The sequence below is a fragment of the Chenopodium album genome, chromosome 1 (genome assembly GCF_948465745.1).
Source record: "Chenopodium album chromosome 1, dcCheAlbu1.1, whole genome shotgun sequence".
In the NCBI taxonomy this organism is placed as follows: Eukaryota; Viridiplantae; Streptophyta; class Magnoliopsida; order Caryophyllales; family Amaranthaceae; genus Chenopodium; species Chenopodium album.
In genome coordinates, this window is record NC_137834.1 from 2,555,062 (window position 1) to 2,568,412 (window position 13,351).

At 34.3% G+C, this 13,351-nt stretch overlaps 2 protein-coding genes across 2 annotated transcripts; one reads left to right on the forward strand and one right to left on the reverse strand.

The window, feature by feature from the left end:
- Nucleotides 1–1,350: 1,350 nt before the first annotated feature.
- On the forward strand, nucleotides 1,351–3,042 carry LOC145639932 (GSH-induced LITAF domain protein-like). The gene is made up of 3 exons (XM_081691252.1): nucleotides 1,351–1,853; nucleotides 2,485–2,611; nucleotides 2,755–3,042. Exons 1-3 carry the CDS (start codon nucleotides 1,576–1,578, stop codon nucleotides 2,836–2,838), a joined length of 489 nt encoding a protein of 162 aa, XP_081547378.1. The 5' UTR covers nucleotides 1,351–1,575; the 3' UTR covers nucleotides 2,839–3,042.
- Nucleotides 3,043–8,366: 5,324 nt separating this feature from the next.
- LOC145628959 (bHLH transcription factor RHL1-like) lies at nucleotides 8,367–12,955 on the reverse strand. Its single transcript, XM_081681443.1, has 7 exons — nucleotides 12,302–12,955; nucleotides 11,962–12,084; nucleotides 11,714–11,884; nucleotides 11,347–11,412; nucleotides 10,283–10,348; nucleotides 9,745–9,807; nucleotides 8,367–9,366 (listed from the first exon to the last, which is right to left on the reverse strand). Exons 1-7 carry the CDS (start codon nucleotides 12,788–12,790, stop codon nucleotides 8,962–8,964), a joined length of 1,383 nt encoding a protein of 460 aa, XP_081537569.1. The 5' UTR covers nucleotides 12,791–12,955; the 3' UTR covers nucleotides 8,367–8,961.
- Between the last annotated feature and the right edge of the window lie 396 nt (nucleotides 12,956–13,351).

Consider the following 13,351-nt stretch of genomic DNA (forward strand, 5'->3'; position numbering starts at 1 on the left):
GAATCTCATTTGGCTTTAGCACAAGTCACTAGTAGGAATGCGATTGATTCCCCCCCCCCCCCCAAGAAGTAAGATAGATGGATTGAAGTAGATTAGGAATACGTTAAAAGTTCATTGACATGTAAAAATTCGGTGTCTAAGGGTATCTTCTAATTTAATGAACTAAGTTGAACTGAATTAAACTGATTGGAGCTGAAATAAAATGAACTGAACTGAACTCTTTACAAAAGAAGGAAATTAGAAACTGAACTGAATTGATTGGAGGTGAACTGAATTGATTGGAGTTGAACTAAAATGAGCTGAAATTAAGCTCAAAGAGAACAAGCCCTAAAAAATTTAATATTGCACGGCAAAAGGGCATCGTTGTAGTTAAAACTTAGAAGCATTGTTTAAAGTTTTAATATGATGCATTTATAATTATTTTATTTTATTTTATTTTATTTTTTAAAGGCACATTCTTAACTTTGAATCCTCTTGCCTTCAATCTCTCTCTCCTCGCTACAAAGATGGAGAAGCAAGTAAAAATTAACCTCCTCAGTCCTCAGTTCCTCACTCTTCAACTGGTTTATTGGATCCTTGCTTCTTAAATCTAATGGTTTCATGCATCCTTGTTACATTGATTGTTGCTTAGCCAACGGCGACAATATAATCAATATTTATCATCATTCATAGTTCATCAGATAAAAAAGTTAGGGTTTTGATTTAATTTGTTAACCTCCTCCTTATTTAAAATCATAAAATATGTAAGTTTAATACTTTTCCTAGTAAAATTTTAATTTTGTTGATTTATGCTATTAGTTCGGTTTTCTCATAGTATTAAATATTTTTAATTGTGTTTATTGACAGCCAAAGACAATTTTTTATTTTTTTATTTTACTTTCTCAACGTTATGTACCTTATTTTAGTAAGGCATGTTGTAAAAATAAGTGTTTAAAAGGTTATAGATCAGGCCCGTCTATGAGGCGGTCCATTTTGATCCACAGAACAAGGCTCCAAAATTATAGGACCCAACTTTATTTATTAATTATTATGTTAAAACCCAAATACTCACAACAATCATAGCTAACAACTTGTTGTTAACTAACAGTTACCTTTACAACTATATTTTGCCGAACACGCCCTTAATGTGAAATCTTTGTGAATGATATCATTCATTCCGTCCCCAATGAAAAGTACTCCTACTATCCTTTAATCCAAAATTATTACATGTTAGTCCAATAGTCCATATTGACCATATATCATTAGTTTAAAATCTAGAAATATAAGATGTTTTAAAAAAAAAAAAAAAAATCTAGAAATATAAGAAAAATAAACATGAAGATATGATGATCAAGAAGTAACCAACCATTAACCAAGCAAGCATCTACATGTCCACATTGACCACTCTTTGTTGTTAAACATCAGGAAAATAAAAAATAAAAAAATTCTGCCGGCGTAGAAATTTCAAAAGCGCGTCCCAAATTCATATTCACTCCTTCCCACGACAAATCGATCTTCACTCCCATAATATTCATTCACCCAAATCAAACGTCCCATTTCCGAATTTCTCCTTATTCTCACCTTCTGGTAAAATTAATGGGTAATAAAGATGAAGAACCAGTGCTCGGAATTCCGTACAACGCCGGACATCCGCCGCCGGCAACCATGTATCAGCCGCAACCTCACCCGCCGCTCCCATCACAACCGCCGCAGTATTATTATGTCGCAGAAAACCCTTATCAAAGAGGAACTCTTCCTCCCAACGCCATCTTTGATGATCCTAAAGGTGCCCCTATTCACCAGACTTTTTACAGAGATACCCCTGCTCCTTTTTCCTGCGTTTTCTGCTCTCATTCTTCTGTTACTTCCGTCAAGTTAGTCTCTTTCTCTCTCCTCCATTTGCTCCATTTTATGTTCTTTCAATTATTTAGATTCTTGGGTTTTTTTTTTTTTTTTTTTTTTTTTTTTTTTTTTTTTAATTGGTTTGATTTATGTCAGATTAAGCTCAATTGGGGATTAAGATAGGGATTGATTTGCCCCTTTTATATGAAATTCTACTACTTTCTTGTAATCTTTAGGTTAATCAGTAGTGTTGTTTAGGGAAATTAGCTTAAGTCAATTTAATTGTTGTATTACCCACGATTTTATTTTAATTTGATAGAATTGTGCATTGAAAAACTATGACCATTTGTCATTGATACATTTTCTTGTGATTCTTGGATATGCAAACCATTGTAATTCCAGATGCCACTAAAATTTGATTCTTTGTTGATTGCGTTTCTACCAGTTTATCATCTTATGTCAATCATATCAAAGTTAATCTTGGTGATTTTAAGCTACCTTTGGTGATTTCATATGAAAATACTTGTGTATGAATTTATATGCATTAATGTAGTTTAGCATGTTTTTATTAGTAATCATTATTAGCTGATCATTGCATGATCAATGCTATCTGGGCTATTAATCCCAAGATCCCTAATTTTCTAATTTGAAAATGCAATCCAGGTCAAAACCTAGTCTTGCGGCTTTTATTGGTTGCATGATGCCGATGATGCTCGGATTTTGCTTCCTCTGCCCTTCCATGGATTGCCTCTGGCATAAGTATCACTATTGCCCTAGATGTGGAGAAAAGGTGTTAAAATCACTAAAACCTTATAATTGACATTCATTTTTGACTTTTTTCATTTGTAGCTTCTGGTGCTTTTAACTATCGTACAATCAGTTTTGTGGAGTAAAACTTGATTTTTTTTTTTTTGCTTACTGCCTTTATTGTAGGTTGCCGACTTTGAGAAATCAGATCCTTGTGCTGTGATGGATCCTCCACATTGGGTAGAGAGAAGTTTTGCATTAACCAGCTGAAGCTAATATGGCGATGGTTAGTTTGTCTGATGTTAAGCCTTCTCTCGATGCCCTTGCTCTATTATATGTCCTCTATAGATTATGAATGTAGCACATGAGCTGAGGTGTGAATAAGTTAATTTTGTGTCATGTGTTGAAACTTGGTGCATTGTAATTGTACTAGTACTGCTTATATAGTCTATACAAATGGTCTTGTTTATATGATTTTACCTATTCATGTGATGAATATTGCACAGATGCTATTGTGTGTGTGATATTTTTTGGTCAGGCTTGTGAAATTGCGAATACAAATAGGGGTCAACAGGAAAAAGAAATTTATGCTGTATTTGTCATGTCACTGGACCACATACCTGTGTACATGGTTCATGCTTCCTGTCTTATAGCAGGTAGAATGGATGAGGCGGGAAAGTAGATGCTTATTTAAACTCATTTATGCATTTGATAGTACACATAATTAAGCTATAAATGCATCTTGAATGATATACCTTGATTTCTTACCTGATGCTTAATACTGCATCATTGCATTAGCTAGAAAAAGATGAACAAAGTGCTTGAAGAGCTTGGAAAAGGAGTTCCAGCATGAGAGATTAGAGTCTGTCAGGGTAGCCAAGGATGACCTGCCTCCAAAATCTCACTTAAGGATGTACTATGATAACTCTTTTCATCGAAGGCACTTGGGTGGGCATATAATGTGGATTATCTTTGGCTTTATCTTTACATAGAATAGGCTATCTTGTGCATAGAAAACCTATAGAGAACTGTAGGCAAGTCATCCTTGGCTGCCTGAAATTGACTCTGCATCCTCGTGCAGGGACTCTCTTCCTCTAACACAGCTGTTTAAAGCGCCTCAGCTTCACTTGAATTTATACATGTTGTGTGTAGGCAGAAATTGTCATTTATACTAAATGTTGCTTTGTGGTTTAACAGAATCTGATTGTTTGCCACATAAATCAGCATCCTCTTAGATTTTAGTGATTCTGAATTAATGGACTGGAATCAATTCTATGACTTTATGGCTGGATATGCACAATCTCTCTCTCTATTTGAGACTTTCATTGACTGTTGGATGTACTTATGTTATTAAGAGGGTGTAATACACTTTACCATGGGGGAGTCTTTTCTTATATAAATTGGCCTTAGCAATCCCTTTAAATTCTTTGTCGCTTTCAGAGGAGTGGATAGAGAAAGGGTATTGGCTTTGCACCACCACATAATTGCTGACCATAGTGAAGATAGAACAGTGGGGATGAAATTCAACAACCCAACCAATGACCCTAACTTCTGAGCTGAACTGGGCAAGTTAATTTGCTGATTGGCTAATGATGTTACATCTCTGATTAACATTTAGGAACTTATGTACTAATTCCTTTGCATGACTATATATTTAACCAACTCTTAGTCTCATTATGAACTTTCATTCCCTGTTTTCTTTTTTATTTATATATATATATTTTAAATTAAAAAAAAGGTAAACTTATTGGCATGACTCTCATTCCACATGGAAAACAAGTGTGTTTTTTTTCATTTTTGAAATGTAAATGACATGACTCCTGAGAAGGACTAGTCATTTTGGACAGCAATTGAATGTTGTCTTGTCAATTATAACAACCTGTATTAGTTCAGCGGAATAGAAGGAAGCAAGAGTTTTTTATTTTTAGCTATGTCTTTAATGTGATTAGATGATTGATTTTGGTCATTAGGAGTAATAGTGGTCACAAGTTAATTGATCTAAGGGAGATTGACACGTTAATCAGTTTGACACTGGCCTTCTTATATTCGGGATAGATGAAGATCATGTGGGGAACTTGACTTATAATTCTGTTCCTCTTAGTGGCATTAATTGTATTTGTATAATCGTATATGTTAATATGATTTCTTTGAGATTGCTGTAACTCGTTGAGAAATTGACTGGGAGCCGTCTAAAATTGTACTGACAGATGGCTCACTTAGAAAGGCCCAGCTAATAAAAAGGATGCAGTCTTTGATAAGAGAGTAGGAATATAATAGGATGGTCAATAATTAAAGTGAAAGATCAAACTGAATAATATATGCATATAAGAGAGAGTAGATGTTATTCCACTCTTCTTATATAGTGGTTTCTGAATCGTATAAGTGAAAGTCAAAAGAATCCACTCTTCTTCTCCCATAGAAGTACTACTCTCCGAAGCATAGGATCAAAGAGTTATCCTATTTGATCTAAGGTCATCTTTGTACATTGCTTTCACTTGTCCCTACTAGGAATCGGCCACCTATACGTCATATAGTGGTTTCTTTTTTGCAGATCATGACACACAAAATCCTTATCCAAACTTGTCTTAAGACTTATTTGAACTAATCTATTTGTGAATTGAATTTTTTTCTTAAGACAATATGACAAATGTAGCCCTGTCTAGGTTCCTACCTGGTGCTTTATAGTGTTGCAAGATGAATTCAATTAAGATGCTGCAAGTTTATACAGTTTTTTCTGTGTTGCTTCTTCAGATTCTTAAAATCTATTTCGTTGATTGTTTTAGAGCACGATGTTAGATATTTGCTTCAGCTCAAGAACAGGTTTCTGGCACTACAAATGCACAAGGCAATTTTTAAAGTATGCATTACTGCAATTTTGTGATAGTACTGTTTAAGCTAACTCAGGACCTTAGTTTCTCTGCTAGTTTTGGTGAGAGGTTATTGGATCTGGAATGAATTAGAGGCTTATTTTTCTACTCTAGGACTTTTAGGATTGTTAGGAGATCATTTACTGTTTTTAAGTGATACTCAAAGCAGGCATACAATATAAGCTGCTGCAGCATTGCAACATGCAGAATAGGAAATGAAGCAATGCTCAAAAGCTTAGTGCATGCGAACTCTGTTACTTCTAAACATAAAAAAAGCTTCTTCTAACCCACCCGCCTGCCCGGTAAGGTGGTTAGACCTGTCACCTACCAAGATCCCGTGAAGAATAAAAAAATACCAGGAGACCAAACTGACTACTCGTATTCGATTAATCAGTTCGAGTTACAACTGAAAACCCAAACTCTAATAGAAATTGCATAGCTTGGCTTTGATTCATGAAGTTAACTCAATTGATATAATGTGATTGAATATTTTGTGACTAATTAGTGTTTTTTAGTTGAATTACTTAAAAGTACATCTCAAATTCTCAACATCACTTTGAATTAAAAACTAAATGACTTGTCCTCTGAGTATAACCTAATTTGAATTACTTGTATGCCCAAATAAGATTTGTCACCTGTCTAATTTAGTACTTTGATGTAATCATAAACATATTTTGTTCAATTAGTAAACGGCCACAAGACTCAAATGGGTGATAATTACATCCTCAATACAAGCTGAACATTTTTTTGGCCGCGCTCTAGTTGAGTAATCAAGTGGAGTAGCATTGGACCTCCTCGCATATGTCACTTCATGAGCCTCTTTAAACACTTGAACATATATTCGTATATATTAATATACAAAAAGTTAATTTGCGCAAAAATCTCTTTAATAACCACCTCTTTTTTGAGCGGAAAATTGAGTTAATGCATTAATCAAGGGGCATAGTGTTTGTTACTACATAGGGACTAAGGAGCAATCTCGGTAGGAGAGTAATTTACCCACATTTATTCAAAACCAAATGACATTAGCTTAGCAAGGTAATGAACAGCGAAATTTTCATCACTTTTTACACAAAACCAACTAAGAGAGTGAAATTCAGCACTTGGGGGCAGATTTCAAGAATACCATCGAATTCAATGACATTTGAAAGACGGTTGATAAGGACTTCACAATCGGATCTCTAGCACATTTTAACCATGCAACATAAAATTGAGCTCTATCTGTGCCAAAAATCATTTCCCCATTTCTATAAAACTTCTTCAAGTCCTTCCAACTAAATACTTCAATGCCCTTTTCATTATGCAACTCTTGTTTTTGGTCAAATGTTATGAATTTAGACAATTCATTCATTGAAATAAAGATTAGAAACCTCAACCTGTTAATTTCAAAAGAAGGTCAATGCTAATTTCATTTGTCTCAAATTCTCAATCGTTTATTAATTTGTAAGCAAGAAATCTATATCTATACTTAGTATTTAAAAACACAAACCATAATTTTTCATATGACACATGTCATCACAGTCACTCACTACCACATATGATACATGTCACCCCTTTAAATCTTTTTGTTTAAGTCTTTATACATTCTATAACTTGCAAATTCAATTAAGAAAATGAAGTGTTTCATTTTCATCATAATAAAACAAAATTGAACCAATTAATATACATCACAAAAAAATATGAAGTGAATTATACAAAAATTGTCTTTTCAACTAATAGACTTAAAATATAATTTAAACCAATATGTCATTTAGGGTGTGTTCTATTCACCTGATTTTTACTTATCTGAACTTATCTGAACTTAACTGAACTTATCTGAACTTATCAACCCTTATCTGAACTTATTTGAACTTATTACACCTTATTAACACTTATTTTCACTTAATTGACCTTATTAACACTTATAAGACATTATTTGATAACAACACTACTATTTTATAGTTTAGAAATAGTAAAAATTCTCCTTTGGTTTTGTCGTTGATCTGACTTTCATTCCCATTAATTTCCCTTTGTTTTTTTCACAAAAATAATAAACTTGTTGATTTGCTTAACTTTTATATAAGCAAAATTTATCTAGTCTTACCATAACTTATGAGTATAACGTTACTTTAATTTTATTTTTTATGCAAATGTTACTTTATTCTTATATGAAATCATGTTAATAAAACACATAAAATTTTACAAAAAAAAAGTGAAAAGCAATCTTGATTAGTAATAACTCTATATAAATATAATACTTCCTTCGTTCTTTTATTATTGCACCATAAGGGTTTGACACAAATTTTTTGGTAGTGGAAAAAAGGATGAGAGAGAAAGGTAAAAATACCAAGTTGCCCGTGTGATTGTATGCACAAAATAAAAGTAAGGGTTGAAAAGCAAGGGTATATTAGGTGTTTATAGTGTGAACACATAAATTTCTTTTCCTAAAATGGATATGGTGCAATAAATGTGAAACTTCCTTAAAAGGTAAGTGGTGCAATATTAAAAAAACGGAGGAAGTAAGTGGAAATAAGGTGAGGAGAACGTTAATTTAGAACTTATTAACCCTGAACTTATATGAACTTATTAACCCTTATCTGAACTTAACTGAACTTATCTGAACTTATTAAACCTTAAATAAGTGAAAATAAGGTGAACAGAACAAACCCTTAATATTCATGTATATATATGTAACTAAATTCCTTTATCTTTTTCCCCACTTCTACCCTCATTCTTTTTTTCCTTTTAAGTTTTAGCAATGAGACAATAACTTCGTATTTCATATCAAAAGTTTCAACTACCGAAAAACATACCTACACATGAAATAACCTAAATATGAACCCGTGTATCGAACGGGCCAAAAGGCTAGTTAATATTAGAATCATCAACCTGTTAATTTACTTAATTATACATTCATCATGAATGATTACATGATTAACAAATTGAAACTGTAACAATGCAACATATTTTATAAACTCATGTCTCCTTTGCAAAAAAAATTGCAATGGAGGCCGGTTAAGTACCGAAATTCGTGATTAAAGAAAGATTAAGTGTAATATTTACAATAAGACAAAGAGCTTCATCCTCTGAGGACTCAACAGTCCAAGTATATATAAATAAAAACTATAGTATAAAAAGAAAAATACCCTTACAATACTAGCAGAAGAAATGGTGGTACTTGTATTGTTTAACATTGTTATTGAACCATTAAAGAGAAAAGAAAAGATAAGGTTTTGTTTATTAAAAGGGAAGTTTCGTAGGGAATCTTGGGCTTTGTCGGATGGTGCAGATGTTAGGATTATCTTTGAGCAAAAGTCTACGCATATACGACGTAGACAGAATCACAAAAAAAAAGTCCTATTTTTGTTGTTGATTTTCAACTTCATTCCTTTGTGATTCTCAAATCTCAAACTATAATTTACTATTCCTTTCTTTCCTGCCGTCTAAACCGAACTATGATAACATAATTAAAGTACTAATGATGGAACAAAAGTAGTGATAAGGTAGGTGAGTAGGTGTGTAAGATGAAGTTGGTTACATTACGAAATCAGTTGGATGGATCCTTGACCGAAGAGTCTGGAGTCAGGTTAGCCTTAGTCATACTCATACCATTTCCGTTGTTCTCTCCTTCTGACGGTAGAGGTGGGATAAGGGCATGATGATTTATGTCATGGTGGTGGTTGCCGTTGTTGTTGATGTCATGGTGGTTGCCGTTGTTGTTGATGTGAGGCCGAGGTGGAGGCAGAGGAGTCCTGGAGAGTGATGTTGCTGTGGAAATGGCTGTAGCTAAGGAGATGGGCATGAGACACAGCCCTTTCCCTTGCAGATACTGCATGGCTGAACCCATGTCTTCCTCCATCAACTTTGCCACCTGATGTTCCGTTATTGTCATGCTGTCGTTTGTTGATGTTGGCTGGTTTGCGTTGCTGCTCCGCCCTACTCCTACTCCTCCCTGTTCCATAACCCACATTAAGTACCAATATCCAACTATATAACGTGACATTTTCACTATTAAAACACATGGAATACTGACTTGTTATTAACAATAATGTACACCCTTTACTAGTAACTAAGTTATGACTTTCACAATAATCATCCAAAAAGATTCGAAGGTTAGGGAATCTGCAAAAAGATTAATAGTACTAAGAACTAAACCTTTTTTGTTTTATACTTTTACGACTTCTCTATTATTGTAAGAAGAAAATTTCTACCACAATAACAAAAGCTGTTTGGAAAAGTCCTAGCACCAATATGTTAAAAGAAAAAGGGCCAAAAATATGTGAAGAGTAGTAAAGCAGCAAATTGAAAAAGCTCAATAAGGTTTTGGTACCTCAGAGGCTGCAACCAGTGGAGCTACAGCAGCTGCACCGCCTAATCTGCTCATGCTTAGTACCTGAGGCCGCCATATCATTGTCCAACCAGGGTCACACACCACAATAATATTAGCATACGTTAATGAAATTTACTCTTAACAAACATCTTGATAGGGTAATTTCTTAATACTTTTGAGTATTAACTTGATAATCAATAATCTAGACTGTCGTTTTACTTCAGAAATTAGCCATCTAAATATCAACTTATTCAATAACTTAGATATGTAACACAGTAGTATATTCCCAATTTTTTTCATGTAAAACTGTAAATAAATGCAAATTTTAATCTCCGCTGATATGTTAAATGTATGCGTGGACATACAGAGCAATGATAAGATCAAAGATAAGAAGGCAGCAAAAAACCATGATCCAAAAACTAAGTCTGATGATTAAGCTTATTAGACTTCGTTCTGTTAAAAAAAATGAATAAATATAAGTTCAATAAATAAGCCAGTTTGCGAGATGATGACAGAAAGCGAGAGGGAGAGAGAGGACCTTGACTTGGAGCTGGAGAAACTTGACATAGTCGATTATCTCATCAAGCATAGAGGCCTTGTCAGTCTGCCATTCAATTAAAAAAAAACCCGGAATTCAGTTTAATATTTACAAGAATGTAACTAATGATAGAAAATAATATCACTTCTTTGTTGTAGATCATGTTTACATAAAACAAGAATTACGAGTCAGAGGTCCAAATTTAAGATGTCTCCAACACATATGCAGACTTAGCTTAATGTAATCACAAGAATCAGATCGATGTCTCATCTCTTATTCCCTAACCATTAAATGCAGTGACTGTAAATCGATCCTTAATCATACACTACATAATTAATAATGATAATTTTTTTGTAATGGAGTAATATCCTAAGGTAGTTGCAACTCCAACACCCTTTTACTAGTAATAATATATATATTAGTCACAATAGTCAGACGACCTCATGGGTCATGCAGAAGCAGTGCTCCATTTCTGTGCACATATCCAACAGCAACAGCAGTTTTTAAAATATAAAACCGACCTTAACAACAACATCGTGCTTAGGAGTTGGACATAGCCATTGACTACCCCTTTCCGCTAAGGAATATACCTCTCCCGATGATAAATGATCAATCATGAATTATGAACGAGAATCTCTTTCTCCCCCATGGCCTAAAGGCCCTAAACCCCTCATCGTGTCTTGTCACACTACTCACTACCAACATGATTCATCGGCCATTTCCACACTTTCGGAACTTGTAAGGAGTAACCATCTAGATAAGTTTGTTGAACAAATCTTTAGCTTAACTTAGTCTGTCCTTTACAAATTTTTAAATAAGACCATCATGTAGGTACATTGGGCCAATGGAAAGGCAATTAAGGATAAGCCGGTCTTATACAAATGTATTTCTCCTTCCTTTATTAGAAACTAATGAAATTACTTTCATTTCACCATCACATATGGTAATGTAACTAATGTTATACTTGGTGTTACAATTTTATTTGCCTTTTCCAATAATGTGGTAGCGCTGCTAACATTAATTAAAAAAAAAAAAAAACTTTGGTAAGAGGCTGAGGAGGTTACCTTGTTTGCATTCGGAACTAGTTCTTGTAAACCTTTCATTCTCTCTGCAATCCTCTCTCTCCGAAGCTGCATTGCAATAAATGCCAACCTTAAATCAACGTTAACAAAGCAAAAACACGTACTCGGTACTAGATAATAAATGAAATGTAGTCAATCAAAGCGAAAGTTAAAACCTACTCCGTGTACACCTAAAACATACAAGTATGCGCTAAACTAATGTCATGAATTTCCAATTTACGACAAAATCACACGTCGTGGATTGCATTTACGCCAATTAAATGCTCACTACTTCATTTTAGAAAACAGCCCTAGCTACATGTCTAATACTTGTACAAGTTTAACAAAAATAAGATAAGAGTGTGCATACTCTTTCAGCAATGCTATGAGGGTCGGTGGCCTGGCCTCTACGAGCCCTAACCCTCTGCCTTTGAGGGGCGCCGGCACCACTACTCCCTCCTGTCGATGCGCTCGCTGGCGGCGCTTGATTCATTCCTGCTCCTTGCCCTCCAAAGTTTTGTCCTCCGCTCAAATTTCCTCCCTACATTAAACATTTACGAACCATTAGATTTGATTCAAATAAAAAATTTAAAATCTTCAGGAAAAAAATAATGAGACCTGAGGAGGAGGAGGTGGAGGGGGGTGAAAATGCTGCTGATTGGGAGGCAGAGGCTGCGCGTTAGCATGAAGAGATCCAACAAAACCATTGTACAATGCTTGAACCGATGCTTCTGCTCCAACCTAATAATTAATACAATACTTTCATTATCCGTTTTAATTGAACTAGTCATTTAATAAATACAACACGAATTACTGCTTATAAATGTACTCCTTCCGTTTCATATTGTTCTGTCTTTTGTGTGGGAATAAAATCGGTCAAAGTGAGAAGAACAGTATGAAACGGAGGAAGCGGGGTAATAAATGAAATGAGAGAGAATAATAGAGTACATGTAGATACCTGAGATTTGAAGGAAGAAGGATCAACAGAATCAGTATTACCAAGAGTCAAAGGCATAGGCAACATCCCAGGAGGAGCAGCATCAGCAGGCGACCTACGAGACAAGAGAAACTGCTGCTGATGCTGCAGAAGCAATGACTTAGCTGTCATCTGCTGTTGATGCTGCTGCTGCCTGAGTTTCGATACCAAAGACGCCTCGTCGAAAGGGTATCGATGATCATCTGGAGGTGAATGCGTATCCCCGGGTTTAAGAGAAAGATTTGAATTGGAATTGTTGGAATTATGATTATTAGAAGAGGGAGAAGGAAGGTCATGATGTGGGGTTGGAGGCCAAGAACAGTTAGGAATAGTTGACAGCATCTGATCCAAGAAATCGTCGTTTTGAGATTCTTGATACTGTTGTTGTGATTGAGACTCACCGTTTTGTTGTTGTAAATCATCTAAGTTTACTTCACACTCAGAATGCTGCATTCCTCCTGCTCCTTCCATTTTGTATTATCTTTCTCTTTTTTTCTTCTGCTGTGTTATTTTTTTTTTCTGATTCTGATTCTCTCTCTTCTTCTTCTGAATTTGAATTAATGTGTTACAGAAATTAACTGTTTAAATATGAGTTTAGGAATTCTATTTTGACTTGCCCAATAATACCCTCAACAACTTCTCATTTTATATTCCTTTTCAGAATATAAGAATTCAATTTTTGAATTTTTTTTTTTTTTTTTAATTTGAAAAAAAAAAAAAAAGAAACCAGGGCGAGTTGAGAAACAGCATACCGGCCCACGTTTCCTTCTATTTTGCAGGTTGTTATCTTTTCGATTGCAAATATGGGGGAATTATTTCTTTTTTTCAAAAAGGTGAAGTTTATCTACATTTCTTCTTTAAGATTTTAAAAGAGCATTTTTTTTTTTTTTAATTTTTTTTTTTTTTTTTTTTTTAAAGGGACTAGCTTGTAAATATAGTAAATCGTAAGTTGATAGCTATATTATTGTTGTACATCTTATTGATTAGTTTTGGCAATCAGTTAATTTAGCATGACAAGCTATTTAAAGTGTT